The following is a 24,859-nucleotide window of genomic DNA, read 5'->3' on the forward strand; positions in this document are numbered from 1 at the left end:
TACCCCTGGAAATGCCCACAACTCCTACGAAAGCCTTGTCAAATATGTGTTTCTTATGTTCATGGTACAGAGGATGGGTCACTACCAACAGGGTCATAAAACTACCCCTGGAAATGCCCACAACTCCTACGAATGCCTTGTCAAATATGTGTTTCTTAGGTTCATGGTACAGAGGAAGGGTCACACTACCACCAGGGTCATAAAACTACCCCTGGAAATGCCCACAACTCCTACGAAAGCCTTGTCAAATATGTGTTTCTTATGTTCATGGTACAGAGGATGGGTCACACTACCACCAGGGTCATAAAACTACCCCTGGAAATGGCTACAACTCTTACGAATGCCTTGTTAAAGTATGTGTTTCTTAGGTTCATGGTACAGAAGAAGGGTCAATCTACCACCAGGGTCATAAAACTAGCTCTGGAAATGCCCACAACTCCTACGAAAGCCTTGTCAAATATGTGTTTCTTATGTTCATGGTACAGAGGATGGGTCACTACCACCAGGGTCATAAAACTACCCCTGGAAATGCCCACAACTCCTACGAATGCCTTGTCAAATATGTGTTTCTTAGGTTCATGGTACAGAGGAAGGGTCAATCTACCACCAGGGTCATAAAACTACCCCTGGAAATGGCTACAACTCCTACGAAAGCCTTGTCAAATATGTGTTTCTTAGGTTCATGGTACAGAGGAAGGGTCAATCTACCACCAGGGTCATAAAACTACCCCTGGAAATGGCTACAACTCCTACGAAAGCCTTGTCAAATATGTGTTCTTTTAGGTTCATGGTGCAGAATAAGGATCACACTACCACCAAGGTCACGAGACTAGCTCCGGAAATGCCCACAACTCCTACGAAAGCCTTGTCAAATATGTTTCTTAGATTCACGGTACAGAAGAAGGGTCAGACTACCCCCAGGGTCATAAAACTACCCCTGGAAATGGCTACAACACCTACGAAAGCCTTGTCAAATATGTGTTCTTTTAGGTTCATGGTACAGAAGAGTGATCACACTACCACCAAGGTCACGAGACTAGCTCCGGAAATCCCCACAACTCCTACGAAAGCCTTGTCAAATATGTGTTTCTTATGTTCATGGTACAGAGGATGGGTCACACTACCACCAGGGACATAAAACTACACATGGAAATGCTCACAACTCCTACGAAAGCCTTGTCAAATATGTGAACTTGGGCGTCGAACTGTTAAAAAAATATGACCCCTCAGTTCCCTGTTTGAAAAGCCTGTCATGGAAGATGCTGGGCTTTCCCTGGAGTGTTTAGTGATGCTGATGATAGCCTGACACTCATTCTGAACCTTGAACGAGAAAATAACCCACGAGAACTAGCCTAGTCTTCTGGGCACCCATGAAAACTAGGCTAGTCTTGTGTGCACCCATGAAAACTAGGCTAGTCTTCTATGTGTACCCATGAAAACTTGGCTAGTCTTCTCTGTGTACCCATGAAAACTAGGCTAGTCTTGTGTGCACCCATGAAAACTAGGCTAGTCTTGTGTGTACCCATGAAAACTAGGCTAGTCTTCTGTGTACCCATGAAAACTAGGCTAGTCTTCTCTGTGTACCCATGAAAACTAGGCTAGTCTTCTCTGTGTACCCATGAAAACTAGGCTAGTCTTCTCTGTGTACCCATGAAAACTAGGCTAGTCTTCTCTGTGTACCCATGAAAACTAGGCTAGTCTTCTCTGTGCACCCATGAAAACTAGGCTAGTCTTCTCTGTGCACCCATGAAAACTAGGCTAGTCTTGTGTGTACCCATGAAAACTAGGCTAGTCTCGTGTGCACCCATGAAAACTAGGCTAGTCTTGTGTGCACCCATGAAAACTAGGCTAGTCTTGTGTGCACCCATGAAAACTAAGCTAGTCTTGTGTGTACCCATGAAAACTAGGCTAGTCTTGTGTGCACCCATGAAAACTAGGCTAGTCTTCTCTGTGCACCCATGAAAACTAGGCTAGTCTTGTGTGCACCCATGAAAACTAGGCTAGTCTTCTCTGTGTACCCATGAAAACTAGGCTAGTCTTGTGTGCACCCATGAAACTAGGCTAGTCTTGTGTGCACCCATGAAACTAGGCTAGTCTTCTGTGTACCCATGAAAACTAGGCTAGTCTTGTGTGCACCCATGAAAAAAAGGCTAGTCTTCTCTGTGGCCTTGGGATTTAGTCGTACTTTTTTTTTTTTACAGCAAGGGCTTAAAAAAAAAAAAAATGAAAAAAAAAAGCCCGCTACTTACTGTTCCTAAAAATAATGGATGCCAGAGACGTTTAAGAAGTTTCTAGGCTTATCCTGAACTGCTTTGTGACCCTAGTGATAGTCTGAGACCTTCTGACGTTTAGTAATATAGACCTATCCTTTTTCCCTCTTCACCGCTCCCCCCTTCACCTCCCCCCTTTTCAAACACGACAAACACACTCCTGTACCTTCCAAACACCACACACACCCTCCTTGACCCATACAAACAGCAAAACACCCAAAACGTTCGCATTGTCCAGACGTTTAGTAATATAGACCTATCCTTTTTCACTCTACACCGCTCCCCCCTTCACCTCCCCCCTTTTCAAACACTACAAACACACTCCTGTACCTTCCAAACACCACACACACCCTCCTTGACCCATACAAACAGCAAAACACCCAAAACGTTCACATTCTGTCCAGACATTTAGTAATAGATCTATCCTTTTTCCCTCTCCACCGCTCCCCCCTTCACCTCCCCCCTTTTCAAACACGACAAACACACTCTTGAACCCTCCAAACACCACACACACCCTCCTAGACCCATACAAACAGCAAAACACCCAAAACTACACCGTGGAAATGGGTTAAACATGTCCGCATTCTGTCCAATTGTAAACGTAAACACAACAAGCTCCAGGATTCTCTACCCTTGCACCCACACCCTCGTAGGACCCCGTGTGAAGGACTCCTAGGACTCCCACACACCAGATGAACAGGAGAAGGAAACAGAGGACATAGAAGGAAGATGAAGAGGGGAGAACTAACAGAAGATGAAAAAGGAGACAAAAACATTGAAGGAAAAGGAGGAGGAGGAGGAGAAGAGATAGAAGGAGGATGAAGAGGAGGAAGCAAATAGAAGACATAAGATAATAAAGGAAGGAAGAGGAGGAGGAGTAAAAAACCGATGACATAGAAGGAAGATAAAGAAGATAAGGCAAACAGTAGATAAGGATAGGAGAAAGAAGAAGAGGAGGAGGAGGAGGAGGAGAAATATACAGAAGTCATAATAGAAGATAAACGAAGAGGAGGAGGAGGAGGAGGAGCGAGAGAAGACAAATGTACCTAAGATAAAAATAGGAAGAAGAGGAGGAGGAGGAGGAGGAGAGACGAAAAACAAAGGAGAGAGAGAGAGAGAGAGAGAGAGAGAGAGAGAGAGAGAGAGAGAGAGAGAGAGAGAGAGAGAGAGAGGAAAAACAAACAGTAGGACCCTTTAGGAATCTCTACCCTTGCACTCACACCCTATAGGACCCCTGAAGGACCCATGAAGGACTCCTAGGACTCGTAGAAGAAAAAAAAAAACATTGTGACCCTGAAACATGTCCCTATCCTGTACTTTTGAAATCATAAACACAAGCTCTAGGATTCTCTACCCCCAATAGGAATCCCGTGAAGGACTCTAAGGATTCCTACTCACCAGATAAAAAGGAGATGATAGAAACAGAAGGCAAGCGGAGATAAACAAGGAGGAGGAGGAGGAGGAGGAGGAAGGGAAAGGAAAAGAGGTGAGACACACGTTATAAAAATCTCTACCCTTACACCCACCCCCGTAACACCCTCGTAGGACACCATAGAACCCCTGAAGGACTCTTAAAGGATTTCTACTCACCAAATGAAGAGGAATAGAAAAGAAAACAAGAGACATAAGAGGAGGAGAAGGAAGAGGAGGAGGAGAAAAAAGAAACGAAAATACAGGCTCTAGGAAACTCTAGCCTTACACCCACTCGCGTAACAACCCCGCAGGACCGCATAGGACCCCCGTTAAGGACTTTAAGGATTCCTACTCACCAGGTCAAAAGGAGATAATAGCAATATAAGACAGGAGGAGATAAACAAGGTAGAGGAGGAAGGGGAGGGAAGAGAGGAAAAACACGTTATAAAAATCTCTATCTTTGCACCCACCCCCCGAAGGACCCCATAGCACCCCCGTAGGACTCTTAAAGGACTCCTACTCACCAGATGACGTGCTTACAGACAGGAGGAGATAAATAAAGAAGAGGAGGAAGGGGAGGGAAGAGAGGAAAAACACACGTTATAAAAATCTCTACCTTTGCACCCACCCCCCGAAGGACCCCATAGCACCCCCGTAGGACTCTTAAAGGACTCCTACTCACCAGATGACGTCCTTAAAGACAGGAGGAGATAAATAAAGAAGAGGAGGAAGGGGAGGGAAGAGAGGAAAAACACACGTTATAAAAATCTCTACCTTTGCACCCACCCCCCGAAGGACCCCATAGCACCCCCGTAGGACTCTTAAAGGACTCCTACTCACCAGATGACGTGCTTAAAGACAGGAGGAGATAAATAAAGAAGAGGAGGAAGGGGAGGGAAGAGAGGAAAAACACACGTTATAAAAATCTCTACCTTTGCACCCACCCCCCGAAGGACCCCATAGGACCCCCGTGAAGGACTCGTACTCACCAGATGAAGTCCTTGCAGTGGCTACAGAAGGTTGGCTGCTTGAAGAACCTGGGGATGAACTTGTGATCGTTGATGATGAAGACGTTTTTCTTCTTGAGGGCGCCCTTCCTGCCGCGCTGCCCAGTGGCGAACGCGGTCTTCATATCCCCCGCCCCAGGGTTGTTCTCCTCATCCTGCTGTTGCTGTTCGTCCGTCATGGTCCCGTCAGCGGCCTGCTCAGCGGTACCTCACGTCCTCACTCCCCGCTCAGCACTGACACCCTCGCTCGCGCTGCTCTCCGTCTGCTGCTGCTGCTCGCTGACTCTCCTCCAGTGTTGCCAAATGTCGTGTTTATCACTATATTTTCCATTTTCTGAGGCATGATTACTGGGAAGAACATCAGTATTTAATGATTTTAATGATAACTGTAAATTAATCTAGTTATTAGGGTAAAGGAGACAGTTTTTAGGTCGGATAATGGTGAATATAATTTGATAAGTGGTACAATCTAGCACAGTTGCCCTCCTCCTCACTCAGGTTGCTCCTATGTACGATAACTAGCTTTTTCATACGATATTCCAGTTCCCTTTAAAAACGTTATCATGCTTCCGCCTCGCCAATAAGCATCAGTATTAACTTTTTTTAAGATAAGTATAAATATATGTCATTTTTGGGGTGTAGGTAGGACTGTTTTGGGTAATATTATTGATTTATGAGTGCAATACCCCCCAACAGCTTTAAAAACGTCTACTTATTCTCCTACCACACCTAAAAGCATCCATAATTTAAGTTATTGTTAATACCTATAGTTAAGCATCGTTTTTGGTGTGTGTGCAACTGATTGGGGTAAGAAATTGATAAATACAAGGTGCCGAGTACGACAACCTAGTAACGATCCTTCACAGCATCACCCGCGCACTGAATTTCGCTCACATTTTAATTTGTTTCGTTACTTTTCATAATGATCGATATTGTTTACGCTTCTATTTCACGTAAAAAATATTCTATGTGTCTAGTTTTGGTGTGTATGGGGTCTAGATTCACGTATTTTTATTATTATTTGGGATTTTGGATATAATAAACAGGAGATATAGGTTTAATTTGCTTTAAATCTCTCGGTCAAACGTCGCAGAATCCGAAATTGGCGAAGAGATACGAGAATCCACGAAGCGAGTCTATTTTATTTAACTCCTTTTTTCACTACTTTACTAACACACGACGACGCTCAACCCTCACTAAAACACCTTAAATAATTGAAGCGGGTCCTAAAAAGCGCAACAGGGCGCTTAAAGAGAGGCGGCGACATGAAACTGAGTGAAGTGAATCGATTGGGCCGAAGGGGGTAGGCTCAGAGACTAGCCGGGGAGGGAGAGAGGGAGGCTGAGAGAGAGAGAGGCGAGTCAAGTGGTTATATTAAAGTCCGGCTCTCCCTCCCTCTTTCTCCTCCTCAAGTACTTCCTGGCTCTTTATAATCATCGCCGCAATAGCCACACGCCCCCATGATGCCTGTCTGTCTGTCTGTCTGTTCGTGTTGACGTGTCAGATAGGATGCTCTCTATCTCCCTCTCGCTTGGGTGAAGGGGGTACTTAATCAAATATGTCGCCCCTTGTTTTCGTTTATTTTATCTTTATGGGGCTGACTTAAGGCCTGACAGGGACTAGTAAATAAAGATAATATGTTTTTAATCATTTTGACGTATAATTGGGGTGATTTTAGGAGTTAATTAAAGAGATATCCTAAATTTTCTTAGCTAATCATATATGTCAACTCTTATTTTCATTTATTTTAGCTTTCTGGGGCTGACTTGAGGCATGACAGGGACTAGTAAACAAAGATAATGTGTTTGTTATTATTTTGAACTATAATTAAGGTGATTTCAAGCTTAAATCAAAGAGATATCGTAAATTTTCTTGTTAATCAAATATGCCAACTCCCTTATTTTCATTTATTTTAGCTTTATAAGGCTGATTTCAAGCCTGACAGGGATTAAGAAACACAGATAATATGTTCTTAATTATTTTGGCGCATAATTAAGGTGTATGGAAACGTTAATTAAGGAGATATCACTAATTTTCTGAGCTCGTCTTGTTTTCCTATACGAATAAAATAAGAGGAAGAATAAAATAATAAAAGAAAGAAAAGAAAATAAGAAGAAGAAGAAAATAAGGAGAAGAAAAAGAAATAAAATAAGGATAATATGACAGACAGACAGACAGACAGACAGACACAAACACAAATAAACAAACAAAACAACAAATAAAATAAAACAAAATAAGAGAAACCAAGACAAATTAGGCGTGATAAAACTTAATAAAAGGCATCAAATCTTGGGTTCGCGGCTGAAGTGGCAACATCCCGGGTGTTGAAGTGTGATTCTGGAGACACTTAAGAGTATATAAAGGAATCACAGGCCTTGATGCTTGCTATGAAACACTTCCTCCCTCTCTCTCTCTCTCTCTCTCTCTCTCTCACACACACCTGGTCATTCACACAGGTGGGTCCTTACAAGTGACAGATTCTACTACTACTACTACTACTACTACTACTATTACTACTACTACTATTACTACTACTACTACTATTACTACTACTACTACTACTACTACTACAACCATCCCACTACTACTACTACTACTACTACAACCCCCATACTACTACTACTATTACTACTACCACTACTACTACCATTACTATTACGTCACACGGTTAAGTAAATATCAATGTCAGGAAGAAATATTATTAAACTTTACTATCGTTTTTATTTTTTTTATTATTATTTCAAGCTTCCGCGTTGCGTTTAAATGTCGCGAGGATGAGAAGTCGATTTTATTTGTATTTTTTTTTTATTTATATTCTCTCTCTCTCTCTCTCTCTCTTGCATAATATATGAATGATTAAACGGTTCTTTCAAATGTCAAGGCTACTATTACTATTACTACTACTACTACTACCACTACTACTACTACTACTACTATAATTACGGGTGGCCAGGTGTGAAGGTTACCTGAGAACACCTGCGACACGTTCACCTCTTAATTATCTCACAGCTGAGGTGAAATGAAGTAGTTCGTTTTTTTTTCTTTTAAATCGTATTCTATTTTATTTTTATTTATTTCAGTTATTTGTCTATCTGTTTGTGTGTCTATCTATCTATCTATCTATCTATCTATCTGTCTGTCTGTCTATCTATCTATCTTTGTTTATCTATTGATTTAGGGAAAGTAAAAAGAAGTGGACAGGACGAATGAGAGAAAGAAAAGAAAGAGGAAGAAAAAGAAGAAAGGAAAGAAAGACAAAACTGAATGAACAGTATTTAATAAAGAATGAAGGGAATGGAATAGAGAGAAAAGGAAGAGGAGGAGGAGGAGGAGGAGGAGGGAAGAGGGTTGAGCTGAAGGAAGGAAGGAAGGAAGGAAGAGGAGGAGGAGGAGGAGGAGAAAGAAAAAGTAGAAAGGGAAGACAAGATTAAATGAAGAGTATATAATAGAGAATGAAGGGAATGAAATAGAGAAAAGGAAGGAAGGAAGGAAGGAAGGAAGGAAGGAAGCAAAACAAAAATAAAGAGAAAAGAAAGGAGAGGAAAAAAAAACAGATAGAACAACAAATAAAGAAGAGAAAGAAATAAAGAAAGAAAGGAATATAATAAAGAATGAAAGGAATGGAATAGAGAGAAAAGGAAGGAAGGAAGGAAGCAAAACAAAAATAAGATAAAAGAAAGGAAGAAAAAAAATGGATAAAACATCAAATAAAGAAGAGAAAGAAATAAAGAAAGAAATGAAGAAACAAAAAAAAAAGGAGAAAATAAATGAAAAAATAAGAAAAAAGGAGAAATTAAGAAAAAAATAAAAAATAAAAAATGACACACACACACACACACATACACACACACACACACACACACACACACACATCAATAATAAAACACACGTCCTTTACATAGAAAGTTTATTGTATTTATCTTTAAGTCTTGAAAAAATGCGCAGTAGTAGTAGTAGTAGTAGTAGTAGTAGTAGTAGTAGTAGTTTACATTACATATCATTAGGTCACGGCGATGGGGTGGGGGTGGGGGGTGGGAGGGGGGGGGGGTAGGAGACAAGTTCACTACATGTGGTTCACTAGAAAAATAAATCACTGACAGTCTCTACACGAGGAACGGGGAGGGGAGGGGAGGGGGGTATTCACATGGGGAGGGAGGGGAGGGGGGGTTGTGAAGGGGGGGGGGAGAGGGGGTGGCTAGGTTAGGTTAGGTTAGAAGTTTTGCTATGTACAATTTTCGAGGAGGAGGAGGAGGAGGAGGAGGAGGAGGAGGGAAGAGGGTATAGGTGAAGGAAGGAAGGAAGGAAGGAAGGAAGGAAGGAAGGAGGAGGAGGAGATGGAGGTAAAAAGGTATAGCTGAAGGAAGGAAGGAAGGAAGGAAGGAAGGAAGGAGGAGGAGGAGGAGGAGGAGAAAGAAGGAGGAGGAGGAGGAGGAGGAGGAAGAATGGATTACAAAAGAGATGTATAAATGAACAAAGAAGGAGGAGGAGGAGGAGGAGGAGGAGGAGGAGGAGGAGGAGGAGGAGGAGAAGGAAGAATGGATTACAAAAGAGATGTATAAGTGAACAAAGAAGAAGGAGGAGGAGGAGGAGGAGGAGGAGGAGGAGGAGGAGGAGGAGGAGGAGGAGGGTATACAAAAACAAACAACAATAACTTAAAACCATAAAAAAAAGTTCGTGGTGTTTATTGTGTTGAAGAAGTCATCCTCAAGAAGGTTGGCTTGATGTCACTTTCCTTCCCTTATACTTTCCTTATTTTCCTTATACTTTCTGATCTTCTTTTCCTCATATTTTCTTTATTTCTTGTTTTATTTTCTCTGTTATTCATTTCCTTCACTTATTTTCCTGGTTTTCCTTTTTTCCTTTCTAATTTCCTTTCTTTTTCTTATGATTTTCCTTTTTCCCGATTCGATATTTTTCTCTCTTATTCAATTTTTTCCCTTATTTCCTTTTTTCCCTCCTAATTTCCTTTCTTTTTCTTCAAATTTTCCTTTTCCTTTCCTGTTTTCCCTTCTAATTTCCTTTCTTTTCCTTCTAATTTTCCTTTTTTCCGATTCGATATTTTTCTTTACGGCAGAAACGAAAAATTTTAAATAATCGACGGCTTGGCTGGGATATACGCACACACACACACACACACGCACACACACATATATACGTACACACACACATACACACACACACACACACTGGTTCTGTTTCTTGCTTCCTTCGTTCTCTCTCTCTCTCTCTCTCTCTCTCTCTCTCTCTCTCTCTCTCTCACAACCATATGCATAGAGTAACAATGTAATAATAATAATAGTAATAATAATTGTAATGTTTTTTTTTTTTTTTTTTGTGCAATATTGAATGTGGTTTTTTGTTACTCCTGTGCGCCATTTTTGTTTTGTTTTCTTTCTTTCTTTCTGTTTTCGTTTGTCTTTTTCACCTTCAAACTCTTTCTTGTTTTTCTTCTTTCTTTCTTTCTTTTCCTTCTTTTTCCTTCTTTCTTTCTTCCTACTCTGTTTTCTCTCCTTCGTTTTCACATTTCACAGCCTCCAAGCTACATTTCCTTCCTTCCTTCCTTTCTTTCTTTCTTCCTTGCTTCCTTTCTTTCATTCCTTCCTTCCTTCCTTCTCTTCTTTTCCTTCATCTTCACAACCTCCATACCAAATCTCCTTCGTTCTTTTCTTCCTTCCGTCCTTCCTCTCCTTCCTTCATCTTCACAACCTCCATACCAAATCTCCTTCCTTCCTTTCCTTCCTTCATCTTCATCTTCACAACCTCCATAGCAAATCTCCTTCCTTCCTTCCTTCCTTTTTTCACAACCTTCCTAGCATAACTTAACCTCACACAAGGACCCAAACACACTTCAGTCTCCCTTTCTTCATCCTCAAGTCCCTCCAGCACCACATACTTATAAACTAACACAAGATTCATTCACCTATACTTCCCACTTCCTTCTCGGTCATTTACCAACACAACATCAATGCCTTGGTGATAAACGTCTCGGCAGAATCACGGGATATCGCTGGAATGACTTTAAATCAGACCGGCGACTATTCCATGCGACTAATTTGACATGTATTACCTGCAGTGTCCGTCAAGGCAAACTCCAGCTATACGGGCACGTGGCATGCTACCCAGAAGCCGCACCTGCTCATTGGGTTGTTCCGTAAGAGATATCCCTTAGCGGAGGAGCCCAAAGCTTGAGCAAGACTCCATCCCCAGTCCCTTTCAGCATCCCTTATTAACACTAAAACAGTCTCGCCTTCTTCTGACGTAACTTAACCCAATACAATAGTTACCCTAGGAAAAATTTGTGACATGTTTTTAGCTGCCCGGTACACACGAACGCAATTATACTCGACATCACAATCCGTTACGAGCAGCTTGAGTTTCGGTTTTTTGAGTTGCGAGCTGCACCGTGATTTACGTATTGATGAGTGGTGATTGTGGGTGGGTGGTGGTTCTCCTCCTCCTCCTCCTCCTCCTCCTGTTCCTTCATTTCCTTCCTTCCTTCTTTACCTCCATTTCACTCCATATTTCTTTTCTCCTTGCTATATTTTTCTTCCTCTCTTCCTTTCTTTCTTCAATTTCTTCCTTTCTTTCTTCAATTTCTTCCTTTCCTTCAATTGTTTTCTCCTTCTCCTCCTGTTCCTTCTTTACCTCCATTTCTTTCCATATTTCTTTTCTCCTTGCTATATTTTTCTTCCTTTCTTCCTTTTCTTTCTTCTAATTTCCTCCTTTCCTTCAATTGTTTCCTCCTCCTCCTCCTGTTCCTTCATTTCCTTCCTTCATTCTTTACCTCCATTTCTTTCCATATTTCTTTTCTCCTTGCTATATTTTTCTTCCTCTCTTCCTTTCTTTCTTCATTTTCTTCCTTTCCTTCCATTGTTTTCTCCTTCTCCTCCTGTTCCTTCATTTCCTTCATTCTTTACCTCCATTTCTTTCCATATTTCTTTTCTCCTTACTATATTTTTCTTCCTTTCTATCTCCAATTTCTTCCTTTCCTTCAATTGTTTTCTCCTTCTCCTCCTGTTCCTTCATTTCCTTCCTTCTTTACCTCAATTTCTTTCTAATTTTTCTCCATATACTTTTCTTCCTCTCTTCCTCTTTCTTTTCTCTATTTTTTCCTCTCGTTCCTTGTTTTCTTCTTCTCCTTTTTTCTCTCCTCCACCACCACCACCACCACCACTCCGGAACACAACACCGTCACAACACACAGAGATTCAAGTGTTTCGTCCAATCGTATTAGCTGCCAGGAGTGTTACGTAGGGACATAACCTTTAGATTCGTACGAGACGCAGAATGACGACGTGACGCTAAAATCAAGCTGCCTTCCCTCGCTGGGCCGATCACACACTCTGAGCGAACGTCGGTAACACACCCTTATTGCTTTGAGCTTATTTCACGACCTTTAAAGCTGGTTAGTGACATGGATTGCTACTTAAGTTCATTACCATACTTTTCTGTACTTTTATTTTTCTACTTAAGTTCATAGCCACACTTTTCCACAATTTTCTTTTCTACTTATGATCATGACCACACTTTCCTTCACACTTTTACAATCTTCAGTTCCCTATACAAAATCACTTACATACTCACTCACACACACACATACATACACGCACACACACACACTCGCAAAAAGGTTAAATTATGTCACACACCAGCGTCGTCAAACACAAACAGTCTTACGAGTTAATAGCTACCGAGGAAAGCTTTTGACCGATTTCTTTCCTCACCGAACACAACCCTTGTCTCGTTAAGCACCAAATTTTGAGTATTGTCGCAGATTACGCCTTACACCTTACTAGAGAGCTGAGCGAGCCTTACGTACGCTAGCCGAAGACTCGTATCATCAAACCTTTCGATAGCCTATGACTTTAAAAAAACTTTCCTGCTCTCATTACGACAGCTTCCGAAGGCCACAGAAGCGTTACGTCAGGTCGCCATGAGTGAATTTTCTCGTTCATTGCGTAGGGCCCTTCTGGAACTCCACAACGCTCACGAAACCACTCACGGAAACCCCTACGACAAATTCTGAGGCCTTTTCCAACAGATTTACCGAGGTTTTCCGAAGAGTTTGATGATACGTGCCTAAGAGAGACAGTCGCCAACCAACACTCGAATTAACTTAGGAATAAAAAGCTAACTGATTACGAAACTAAACCCGATATTCCTCACGCTCTTACGAACACGAGAGTTTTGGAAGCCATCAAAGTCCTACATCGAATTTACGAGCTGAGATGCAAAGTGCTCGGAAATACGTAATGAGGAAGTAGTAGTCGTAGTAGAAGTAGTCGTAGTAGAAGTAGTTGTAGTAGAGAGGTGTTAGTAGTAGCCGTTGCAGCCCTTAGTGTCGTATATCTCGTAACTCTGTGAGCCATGAAAATCCTACATTGAATTTACGAGCTGAGATGCAAAGTGCTCAGAAATACATAACGAAAAAATAGCAGTTGTAGTAGTCGTAGTAGAAGAAGTTGTAGTAGTAGAAGTGTTAGTAGTAGCCGTTGCAGCCCTTAGTGTCGTATATCTCGTAACTCTGTGAGCCATGAAAATCCTACATTGAATTTACGAGCCGAGATGCAAAGTGCTCAGAAATACGTAACAAAAAAGTAGCAGTTGTAGTAGTCGTAGTAGAAGTAGTTGAAGTAGTAGAGGTGTTAGTAGTAGCCGTTGCAGCCCTTAGTGTCGTATATCTCGTAACTCCATGATGAAATACTGCAATGTTGACCTGATTCCGTGCAGACCGTCGCTCCTTGTGTTGTCGCTGCGATTATTCCGAAGCGTTGCTCGTACACGATAAAACTTACAAAGACGAACAGGATAGAAGGATGGAAAGAGGAAGAGGGAACAGGACAGGACAGATAAATAGCCTAGTCAATAAGACACACCTTAAATTTACAAGGAGAGGAAAATAAGTACCCTAGAACAAGCAGTCTGGAAAATAAGTCACCAGGTGTGTTTGCAAGACTAAAATGGACAGGGAGGGAAGGGAGAGGAACAAGGAAGGAAAGTGAGGAGGAGGAAGGGGAGGAGAGGAAGGAACAGAAGAGAGGGACATGGAGGAAAGAATGGAGAGAGGAGAGGAAGGAGACGGAGAGAGAGGGAAGGAAAGGGAGGAAAGGAGGAAGGAGAGGAAAGGAAGGAACGGAGGAGAGGGACATGGAGGAAAGAATGGAGAGAACAGGGAGGAAGGAAAGGAATGGAGGAAGGATGAATGGGAGGTAGGAGGAGGAGGAGGAGGAGGAGGAGGAGGAGGCAATGGAGGAAAGGAAGGAACAGAGGAGAGGGACATGGAGGAAAGAATGGAGAGAACAGGGAGGAAGGAGAGAGGAGAGGACGGAGACAGAGAGAGAGAGGGAAGGAAAGGAAAGGAAAGAAGGATGAATGGGAGGTAGGAGGAGGAGGAGGAAGAGGAGGAGGAGGAGGAGGAGGAGGAGGAGGCAATGGGGCACAAACTACCACTATCAAACAGGAGTGAATCTCGTCACATATTGCTTCACTAATGACGGGATAGGGGAATGGCACCTCGCGGCCCTCACACTACAGGGGGGGGGAACGCTACCCTAAGAACACATCACTCTGTACGCCGGAACACTGGACCTCCGCGACGCACACCCCAGACATGCCCGACGCTCACTGGTTCCTTAGGGGGTGGATATTTTCTTCATCGGCAATATTAACTCTAAATTTTTGTTTAGTTATCCATGAATTTATTTGGTTTTCTTTCTTTCTTTATTTGTTGACTCAGGAACTTCATTTCTCGACAGTGTTAACTTTTCTTTGGTAACGATTCTTATATCAATTTCTTCTATTTATTAACCGATTATATTTTTGTTCATTTGTTTATCGACCCTGGTGGTAGTGTGACCCTTCTTCTGTACCATGAACCTAAGAAACACATATTTGACAAGGCTTTCATAGGAGTTGTGGGCATTTTCAGGGGTAGTTTCATGGCCCTGGTGGTAGTGTGACCCTTCTTCTGTACCATGAACCTGAAGAAACACACATTAGACAAGGCTTTCGTATGAGTTGTGGGCATTTCCAGGGGTAGGTTCATGGCCCTGGTGGTAATGTGACCCATGAACCTGAAGAAACACACATTAGACAAGGCTTTCATAGGAGTTGTGGGGATTTCCAGGGGTAGTTTCATGACCCTGGTGGTAGTGTGACCCTTCCTCTGTACCATGAACCTGAAGAAACACTCATTACAACCCAACTGACCCCTTCTTTGACCTTTAGAAGTAGCGGATGTGAGAAGCAAGAGTGTCTTACAATGCCGACCTAAATCTGCCGAGCGTCGTGTCTGGGCCTCTACCGGGGTGTGCGGCGCCTTGGGTCGGGGGAGAAGCACGCACATTCGCCGTAACAAACCACTTGTACGCAGCCGCTGCCTCGCCTCTCACAGCCACGGAACGTACGAGCCTCAAACGCTTCAAACCTTTACTTAATTTCCTCTCCCGCAGATTAGCTTTCTGAACACATGATTGACGATTCTGATGACATTTTGACATGCTGACTTGGGCTGATGGATGTTTTTGACTGTTTATTCTTATGCCGTTGAATTTGAAAGAGAATGTTTTGTCTTTTTGAGAATATGAATGATGTTTTAGACTGACATTCTGATAGTTTGTGAGGGCTGAAGAATGAGACTGACATTCTGATAGTTTAAACGGCATATTTTTTACCGATACCCACATTCCATCACAAAACTTCAGCTTACTTGTGTTTTGCTGACATTCTGATAGTTTACGAGGGTTGAAGAATGAGCGGAAGAATGTTTTATCTTCCTGAAAACAACATATTTTTTACCGATACCAACATTCCATCACAATAACTTCAGCTTACGAGTGTTTTGCCTTTCCGACTGACTGACATTCTGATTGTTTGTGAGGGTTGAAGAATGAGCGGAAGAATGTTTCATCTTACTGAAAACAACATATTTTTTTCCGATACCAACATTCCATCACAATAACTTCAGCTTAGGAGTGTTTTGCCTTTCCCAAAAGCTGGCGCGTGATTTTAACCGTCACTTCTGTATGTTGAGTTAGGAACGTTGGCAGTTTATGGACGACAAGACACAAAAATAATAAATCTAACCTCAAACTATCACTCAAATTTCTTTTTAGTTATAAGAAACATAACTTCAGCTTATGAGCGTTTTGCATTTCCGAAAGAGTTGACAGATGATTTTAACTGTCTGTACGATGGGTTAGGAACATTGGTAGATTATGGACGACAAGACACAAAAATAAAAAATCTAGCCTCAAACTATCCCTCAAATTTCTTTTTAGTTATAAGAAACATAACTTCAGCTTACGAGCGTTTTGCATTTCCGAAAGAGTTGACAGATGATTTTAACTGTCTGTACGATGGGTTAGGAACATTGGTAGTTTATGGAGAACAAGACACAAAAATAAATAATCTATCCTCTTAAACTATCCCTCAAATTTCTTTTTAGTTATAACAAACATGAAGAGAAATTGCAATAACTTCAGCTTACGAGGGTTTTGCATTTCCGAAAACATTGGTAGTTTATGGAGATTTTAACTGACACTTCTGTATGATGAAATAAGAATGTTGGCAGTGTATGGATGATCAAGACACAAAAATAAATAATCTATCCTCTTAAACGATCCCTCAAATTTCTTTTCATCTATAAGAAACATGAAGAGAAATTGCAATAGCTTCAGCTTACGGGGGTTTTGCATTTCCGAAAAGCTGGCACGAGATTTTAAATGACACTTCTGTATGATGAAATAAGAATGTTGGTAGTTTATGGAGGACAAAACACAAAAATAAATAATCTATCCTCTTAAACTATCCCTCAAATTTCTTTTTTGTTATAAGAAACATGAAGAGAAATTGCAATAACTTCAGATTACGAGGGTTTTGCATTTCCGAAAAGCTGGCATGTGATTTTTACTGAGTTTATGAAGGAAAAAACACAAAAACAACAAATCTAAACTCATAAACTATCCCTCAAATTTCCTTTTAGTTATAAGAAACATGAAGAGAAATTGCAATAACTTCAGCTTACGAGGGCTTTGCATTTCCGAAAAGCTGGCACGCGATTTTTACTGAGTTTACGAAGGAAAAAACACAAAAACAACAAATCTAAACTCATAAACTATCCCTCAAATTTCTTTTTAGTTATAAGAAACATGAAGAGAAATTGCAATAACTTCAGCTTACGAGGGCTTTGCATTTCCGAAAAGCTGGCATGAGATTTTTACTGAGTTTACGCAGGACAAAACATAAAAACAAATCTAAACTCATAAACTATCCCTCAAATTTCTTTTTTGTCATAAGAAACATGAAGGGAAATTGAACAACAGTTTGCGAGGGGCCGGACACACACACCCAGGCCGGCTCCGAGGGCTGCGAGAGGCTTGGTCTGGGCTCTATGTAATAATGTAGGAACACCTTTTGTGACGTGAGTGACGCGTGACCCTGTAGACCTTGTGTTGTGTAGCTTCTGGAAGGATGACGGAACTCTTCTTACACCTATGATTTGTTGATTACATGACGCACGTACACACATATACACTATCATAAAAAAGATATAAATTTGACCAGCTACGATTACAGACTTGCCCGAGAATGAAGAACGCATCGATGAGGAGTGTAAAGCAAATACAAACGCACTGGAAGCTTTTTTTTTCTTTCTAGTGAACTCAGGAGAACGTGGTGCGTGGTGGTGCACACTGGAAGGCTTACGGATGTCTGGTGCGCCTCAGAGCAACGGAACGGAACACAACAACACTTCCAGGACAACGGAACACTGCAGTAAACACTCCCGATCATCGCGGAGACGATCGTTACGAAGATAAAAACCTGACCGAAGACAACTGAGGGACACGGACATATTGCATACATCACTGAGATCAGCGCTAAGAACATGACAACGAATTATGCACGAGTGGCCGCGGCGAACCACGGGGCGGCGCGGGGCATAGTGCGGGGCAGCCCAGGCCAGCCCCGGCCGCCCCACCCGGCCTCACCGCCACCAACCAAAGGGAAGAGTATTCAGCCCATGTCCAGTATTTACACACGAGAACCCCAATGCTATGTACAGCCCCCTCCCTCCCCCCTCCCCCCTCCCCTGTCACCCCCAAGCTCCCTTCACCAGCGAGTCATCTGGAAAAGTTTTGGTCTCTGCCACGCGAGAGGAACACTGGAAAGGTCTGAGCCTGGTCCGGCCCTGCACTGCGCCCCTAACACGCGGCACAACACACGGCACTGCCTCGTGGCGGCGCTGGCCCCGGGGACGTCCGGTGCCGGGCGACGCAGGACTCCGAGTGTAATAAATAGAAGCATGAGCCGGGGCGGGGGCGGCGCGTCCTCACCTCACAAGGCGGAGGCGTCAGGAACTTTGAGTCTTAACTCATGAACCTCCCCTTGCAGTCCTCGGCGTAGGAGTTCTGTGGGTGGATCTGGTAGAGTTGGTGCAGGTCCTGCTGGCCGGGCTGGCCGGGTGAGGGTCACATGAACCGGGGCCGAAAGTGGTGCATGGGGCTGCGCATCATGGCTGCCGCCGCCCCAGGGGGCATGCCCCGCCCCATGATCATCATCATGCGCGGGTCCATGCCTCCGTACATCTGCTGCGGGGAGAGACAACCGTTAGCACACTCAAGGACACAGACCATCAAGGCCACAAGACACTTATATCATAGTGATGCACAACACAAGACACACAAATAATGATGAACATTAAATATTACAACATTAAGTAAACATCAACAACAAATTTTTATGGGATAGCTGACAGCATGGAACCTGCCCAGGGTGAACATGACTCTGATGGGTGAGGACACTGAGACTATCATCCCCGGCCCTGCCCTGAGGCACACAAAGGGGGGGGGGGGGAGGTACCTGCTGCTGTATCATGGTGGGGGGCAGGTAACGGTGCATCTTCATGTTGTGAGGGCCACCGGGCACACCAGGGCCACCGCCGCTGCCTGAGGCCATGGCCGCCATCGCTGCCATGGCGGGGCCGCCTAGGTTGGTCATCCCAGCGCGGGCCCCAGGGCTGAGGGCGGCCATGTTGGGACTGTTACTGGGGAGCCCCGCGCTGGCCCCGGCGGGTGAGCCGCGCCCCACCATGCCCATGTCCCCGTAGATGGGAGACGCATTCTGTGGAGACAAACACGCTCAGCAACACACACAAAATAAAAAATAAACAAATACGTAATAAAATAAAATACATAAATGGATCAATAAAAGGAAAAAAAAAATAAATAAATAAATAAAATAAAAATGCACACACACACACACACACACACACACACACACACACACACACACACATTCCCCATAGAAACATGAACACTTGTAGTAATTAGAAGAGGAAGAAGTGAAGGCAAAACAAGTTCTAGCAATTGAAATAAAAACTGGACAATTATAGACATGGAGACAGGACAAAACAAACCCATCTCAGACCCTGTGTACTACAACTAGGGAAACACACACACACACACACACGCCTCACAAAGACCAAAACAAACACCTCTGAGCATAATTGCCGTTTATTCGAATAAAACTACAAATTCATGATTAATCTGCAAAGCTCCTTACAGATATAAAACTCTTAGGGCGAACTTATCAACAAGTGGTCATCGGCTGGCTACCCCTCAGCATGTCCCTATGTACAGAAACGGCCTTATCGCTATACCACAGTTAGGAGGTGAGAAAACATGTCTCAAGCGTGTTTCTGTGAGTGTCTGTGTGCGTGCGTGTGTGTGTGTGTACGTAACTGTTTATGTGTGTGTGTGTGTGTGTGTGTGTGTGTGTGTGTGTGTGTACGTAACTGTTTGTGTGTGTGTGTGTGTGTGAACGGTCTGCATGAAAGTTAATATATTTCTAAGTTTATATAAGGGTGTGTGTGTGTGTGTGTGTGTGTGTGTGTGTGTGTGTGTGTTACGTCTGCACCAAAGCTAATATTTCCATCCGTCAGTGTTACATTATGCAGACAGAACATTGTTACGTATCCACAAGAACCTTTACAAGACTCCAGCGAACACTTGCAAGCCACATCAGAGGCAGCCCGGGACACACCCACAACACTGCTCCATATTCAAAAACACCTCAGGATTTTATTACGTCCATTTCCCAAGGCCGCAGAGAAGAGTAACCGGGATATCATGGGTGTTTTTCCCCGTTCCCAAGGCGCAGAGGGAGTGTCAAACTATCACTGGGCTCACAAAACTGTCCAATGAAAAGCCCAGGAACTTCTTACAAATCTCTAGCTTCTATTATGTCCATTTCCCAAGGGCACAGAGAAGAGTTACCGGGATATCATGGGTGGTTTTTCCCGTTCCCAAGGCGCAGAGGGAGTGTAGACCTATCACTGGGCTCACAAAACTGTCCAATGAAAAGCCCAGGAACTTCTCAAAAATCTCTGGCTTCTATTACGTCCATTTCCCAAAGCCACAGAAAAGAGTTACCGGGATATCATGGGTAGTTTTTCCCGTTCCCAAGGCGCAGAGGGAGTGTCAAACTATCACTGGGGTCACAAAACAGTCCATGGAAAGCCCAGGAACTTCTTACAAATCTCTGGCTTCTATTACGTCCATTTCCCAAGGCCACAGAGAAGGGTAACCGGGTTTTCATGGGTGTTTTTCCCCGTTCCCAAGGCGCAGAGGGAGTGTAAACTATCACTGGGCTCACAAAACAGTCCATGGAAAGCCCAGGAACTTCTCACAAATCTCTGGGTCCAATTACGTCCATTTCCCAAGGCCACAGAGAAGGGTAACCGGGATATCATGGGTGTTTTTCCCCGTTCCCAAGGCGCAGAGGGAGTGTCAAACTATCACTGGGGTCACAAAACAGTCCGTGAAGGGTCCAGGAACTTCCATGAGAGGCTTTTAAATAAGAAACTGAAGTGCCGCGATCGTTTAAAAATATGCTTGCCAACACCTCCGACACACACCACACGAGAGATCACACTGAAAGGCTCATGTACGTAACTTTCACACACACACACACACACACACACACACACACACACACAATGCTATCTGGCATCGTAAACGCACATACATATACGCACACACACACACACACACACACATAATAACGAAATTCATCGCATGTTTCACTTAATTTCCTCTTTAGTTAAATACCAAGATAAATAACGCACACACACGCTAAATGACACCGCGAACGCACACACATACACGCACACACACACACAATAACGAAATTCAACACATGTATCACTTAACTTTCTCTTTTGTTAGTTAGAGAAATATTGAGAAAAAAACAACGAAATTCATTTTTTAAGTACTTTTTTTTCTTATGCTGAACCCAATGATATTTTTTAATGATACAAAAATTTTACATATTTAAGTATCCCTTCAACCCGGTAGCAGCGACGGGCCAAATTTGTGGCTTTACCGTGTAGCAGTGACGGGCCAAATTTGTGGCTTTACCATGTAGCAGTGACGGGCCAAATTTGTGGCTTTACCGTGTAGCAGTGACGGGCCAAATTTGTGGCTTTACCGTGTAGCAGAGACGGGCCAAATTTGTGGCTTTACCGTGTGACGGACCAAATTTGTGGCTTTACCATGTAGCAGCGACGGGCCAAATTTGTGGCTTTACCGTGTAGTAGCGACGGGCCAAATTTGTGGCTTTACCGTGTAGCAGTGACGGGCCAAATTTGTGGCTTTACCGTGTAGCAGCGACGGGCCAAATTTGTGGCTTTACCGTGTAGCAGCGACGGGCCAAATTTGTGGCTTTACCGTGTAGCAGCGACAGGCCAAATTTTCACCATGATATAAACTCCCAAAATAGATGATGCACAAACTGATCACAAATTCGTTTATATATATTATGAAATTGTTTGTGTGAGGGGTGATTTTTTCTCATTAATTCGCTACGAGGGGCCTTCACCCGTGAACGTTGGCAGACCCTTTTCTGGGCTTTCAGGAGTCGTGGGTGTGATACGGTGGACCCTAAAAGGGGCTCACCATAAAACCCCAAATTCGAGCTAATTGTAGGTGGTGGTGGCATAGAGCAACCCACCATACATGCCCCGGGTCACAGTGGTGGGTGAGTGATCTTGAGATGGACTTTTTTGTCATAAGAACATAAGACGCAGGAGTCTGCAGAGAGGGTAGGGGCTGTACGAGGCAGCCTTTTGACTTAGCTCCCCGTGTGTCTAACCCCCCCCCACCTAAGCTGTCCATTTGTATTGGCATCACCACATGACTGCTATTCCATTCACACATCCACCCTGTTAGTAAATGTCATAGGTGTTGCTGTAAGGTCACGGCAGACTGAATTAGCTATCCACACGGTAATCACTTGTCAAATACTCTGAAGTAGACAACAAGCGACTCTCGGCTAGATGCCACACGTCACGAGACTGTTAATTTTGTAACAAACACCACCCAAAAGGAATGGAGTTTGAGTAAAAGTAATATTTTTAATGGTTTTATGGTTATGAGAGGAGTACATACTCTGATGTACGTTCCATGCTCTTTTCTTAGTCTCAAAATGAAGTGTAATATATAGTTTCTCGGCCATGTCTCGGCATTCCCGTAGCCAAAGCCCACGGGTTAAGAAACACGGTCCCTGCAGCTACCGGGTTAAATATACCAAAATTTAATGTATTTTATGTCACTCGAACTCCATCTTAGTTACAAAAATATGAAGAAAAATTGAACAGACCAGATCAGCATATTTAATCTATCCAGTAACGTTCGATCTTTCAACTTACACCAATTTGATATTCTCTTCCTAATACCAACAATCTAACCTTCCCATCACCTCAAATTCTCCTTCATATAGTCACGGAACAATGACTATCGCGTATATACATAAACAACAACAGAATTCAACGTAACCGAGGACCGAGACGCTTCCGAATTAAAGCTGTTTAGTGTATGTGTGTGTCCGGCCACATATGCGAGAGTTGACCACATGTACACCCACCCACGTTGACCACATGTACACCCACCCACTCACACAACACATGCCACTCCACCATCCACATATGTAAGGAGTTCCGTGCTGCCATTACTCCACTTAGGGCAGAGAAATGTACCTTCGACCTCCTTTTTAAATTTATATAGAATGAGAAATATTGTAGATCACATGTCCCTTCCTTCCTTCCTTCCTTCCTTCCTTCCTTTCTTCTCCTTTCCTTTCCTCCCTTCCTTTCCAAAACAGGAGCTTCAATATCCTTCCCTTCCTTTCCTTTCCTTTCCTTCCTCTCCTTTCCTTTCCTTTCCTCTCCTTCCCTCCCTCAGACACCACCTACTTTCCCTCCAAGATTTCAAAACACAACACAACATAGGAACTCCCATACCCTTCCCTTCCCTTCCCACCCTCTCTCCCTTTGTATATAAACCTAAGGACAGCAATATCACAAAGAAAACATCGGTAGGTCTCGTAAACACACCAGAAGGCTATATACGAGGGGGCAGCGAGCGTAATATTCCAGGTTTTCTTATATTGAGAACAGTACGAGGCTTTACTGATGTTTTCTCAGCAACACTGCCATGTATACGAGGAGGCAGCGAGCGTAATATTCCAGGTTTTCTTATATTGAGAACAGTACGAGGCTTTACTGATGTTTTCTCAGCAACACTGCCATGTATAGCACTGCCATGTATACCTGAGGAGGCAGTAATAATATAGTTTTTTCTATTGAGAAGAACAAAAGAGCTTATTTACTGTCTGAGGCTTTGCAGTGTTTTCTCAGCAACACTGCCATGTATACGAGGAGGCAGCGAGCGTAATATTCCAGGTTTTCTTATATTGAGAACAGTACGAGGCTTTACTGATGTTTTCTCAGCAACACTGCCGTCCTTAACGCTAAATAATGCCACAAGTTTGTCCCGCTGTGAGATTCTAAACATGCACGACCTATAAATATATCAGGTTTGAGTACATCTTTATATACCTTCAAAGCCTCCCATGTCAACAACTATCACTTACAGTCCCCTTGTATAACTGACTTGCATCCTTTGATTCTTGTGTAAGTCTTTTGGCATCAACACAGATACTAAGATTTGATCCCCCAACACAGCATGGCGGACTAGCTCACCAGTGTTACCAGACAGGCTGCACCCACACACCTCAGAATATAGATACATAGTTAGTTCATACCGAGACATGTATGTTGGGCAAGGAGAATGTCTTTGTGCGAGTCCATAGCTAATGTTTGCACACCTCCAGCACCCTTGACTCTGGGCTACTCACACGCACACACACACACACACATGCACTCCCACACTCATTCAAGAGCGTGATAGTTTCTTAGCCAGATGTGATGTGTGTTAGATATAGATACATAGTTAGTTCATACCGAGACATGTATGTTGGGCAAGGAGAATGTCTTTGTGCGAGTCCATAGCTAATGTTTGCACCCCTCCAGCACCCTTGACTCTGGGCTACTCACGCGCACACACACACACACACACATGCACTCCCACACTCATTCAAGAGCGTGATAGTTTCTTAGCCAGATGTGATGTGTGTTAGATATAGATACATAGTTAGTTCATACCGAGACATGTATGAACAGCACAGAGGACGTCTTTGAGTGAATCCATAGCCGACGTTTGAGCTTGACTCTGGGCCACTCACACACACACACATATGCACTCACACATTCATTCAAGAAGAGGGTGATAGTTTCATAGCCAGATGTGATGTGTCAGACTCGCGCCTCCTCATATCCACTCCTTCACCCCCCGCCCAGATTAACGTAACATCGCTGCGTGGAATGCCAACAGTGTCTCGGAAAGGTCGGACAAAGTTATCAGCTCTCGGGAAAACAAGGAACAGTGGAAAATATATATGTTACGCTTATTTACACACACGCACACACACACACACACTCAATGGCAAGGCAATGCGATACGATTAGGCTATGGTAATGGCGAACGGCGACAGACAATGCTATACCACACTGTAATTCGCCTCGGTTTTTGTGTCGGTCGCAAAAATGATGATTCACAGAGTTTATTGAGGCGATGATTCCTCGGAGCGACGGACTGGCATGGGGGTGGAGGAGGGGGAGAGGGGGACACTCGGCCAGTCTTGGGGTGCCTTACGAGGGTGTTGGAGGGGGTAGGAGACGCCCAGCCGGTTATTAACGTTCTTTTGGTACACTTGATAAGATTAATTTTGTCTTTCTCTCTCTCATGTACCCAACCCAGCACTGTCCTTCTC

At 43.3% G+C, this 24,859-nt stretch overlaps 2 protein-coding genes and 5 long non-coding RNA genes across 10 annotated transcripts in view; 3 read left to right on the top strand and 4 right to left on the bottom strand.

Annotated features, from left to right (window-relative positions):
• LOC126982149 (uncharacterized) overlaps positions 1-2,033 on the top strand; it is a 2,454-nt gene extending 421 nt beyond the window's left edge. The window contains exons 2-3 of the long non-coding RNA XR_007734664.1: positions 1-57; positions 369-2,033. The exon at positions 1-57 is cut by the window's left edge and continues 47 nt beyond it. This is a non-coding gene — a long non-coding RNA (uncharacterized LOC126982149). The remainder of the gene's footprint in view (positions 58-368) is intronic.
• LOC126982141 (protein kinase C, brain isozyme-like) overlaps positions 1-4,941 on the bottom strand; it is a 92,042-nt gene extending 87,101 nt beyond the window's left edge. For all 3 annotated transcript variants that reach the window (XM_050833993.1, XM_050833991.1, XM_050833992.1), the window contains exon 1: positions 4,673-4,941. In XM_050833993.1, coding sequence (XP_050689950.1) covers positions 4,673-4,869 — 197 coding nt within the window. In that variant the 5' untranslated portion in view covers positions 4,870-4,941. The remainder of the gene's footprint in view (positions 1-4,672) is intronic.
• Positions 4,942-9,494: 4,553 nt separating this feature from the next.
• Positions 9,495-11,607, bottom strand: LOC126982150 (uncharacterized). Its single transcript, XR_007734665.1, has 2 exons — positions 11,475-11,607; positions 9,495-11,194 (listed from the first exon to the last, which is right to left on the bottom strand). It is a non-coding gene; the product is annotated as an uncharacterized LOC126982150 (long non-coding RNA).
• Positions 11,608-13,021: 1,414 nt separating this feature from the next.
• On the top strand, positions 13,022-14,672 carry LOC126982151 (uncharacterized). The gene is made up of 2 exons (XR_007734666.1): positions 13,022-13,166; positions 13,333-14,672. It is a non-coding gene; the product is annotated as an uncharacterized LOC126982151 (long non-coding RNA).
• A 1,660-nt stretch (positions 14,673-16,332) lies between these two features.
• LOC126982152 (protein kinase C-binding protein 1-like) overlaps positions 16,333-24,859 on the bottom strand; it is a 48,034-nt gene continuing 39,507 nt past the window's right edge. The window contains exons 13-14 of one of the 2 annotated variants that reach the window (XM_050833998.1): positions 18,551-18,811; positions 16,333-18,279 (exon numbers count right to left, since the gene is read on the bottom strand). In XM_050833998.1, coding sequence (XP_050689955.1) covers positions 18,160-18,279; positions 18,551-18,811 — 381 coding nt within the window. In that variant the 3' untranslated portion in view covers positions 16,333-18,159. Of the gene's footprint in view, positions 18,280-18,550; positions 18,812-24,859 lie in introns of those variants that run through there. The other variant, XM_050833996.1, reaches the window with a different exon arrangement.
• On the bottom strand, positions 19,188-20,167 carry LOC126982153 (uncharacterized). Its single transcript, XR_007734667.1, has 2 exons — positions 20,019-20,167; positions 19,188-19,862 (listed from the first exon to the last, which is right to left on the bottom strand). It is a non-coding gene; the product is annotated as an uncharacterized LOC126982153 (long non-coding RNA).
• On the top strand, positions 19,840-20,219 carry LOC126982154 (uncharacterized). Its single transcript, XR_007734668.1, has 2 exons — positions 19,840-19,981; positions 20,139-20,219. It is a non-coding gene; the product is annotated as an uncharacterized LOC126982154 (long non-coding RNA).

The sequence above is a fragment of the Eriocheir sinensis genome, chromosome 50 (assembly GCF_024679095.1).
Source record: "Eriocheir sinensis breed Jianghai 21 chromosome 50, ASM2467909v1, whole genome shotgun sequence".
NCBI classification, from domain to species: domain Eukaryota; kingdom Metazoa; phylum Arthropoda; class Malacostraca; order Decapoda; family Varunidae; genus Eriocheir; species Eriocheir sinensis.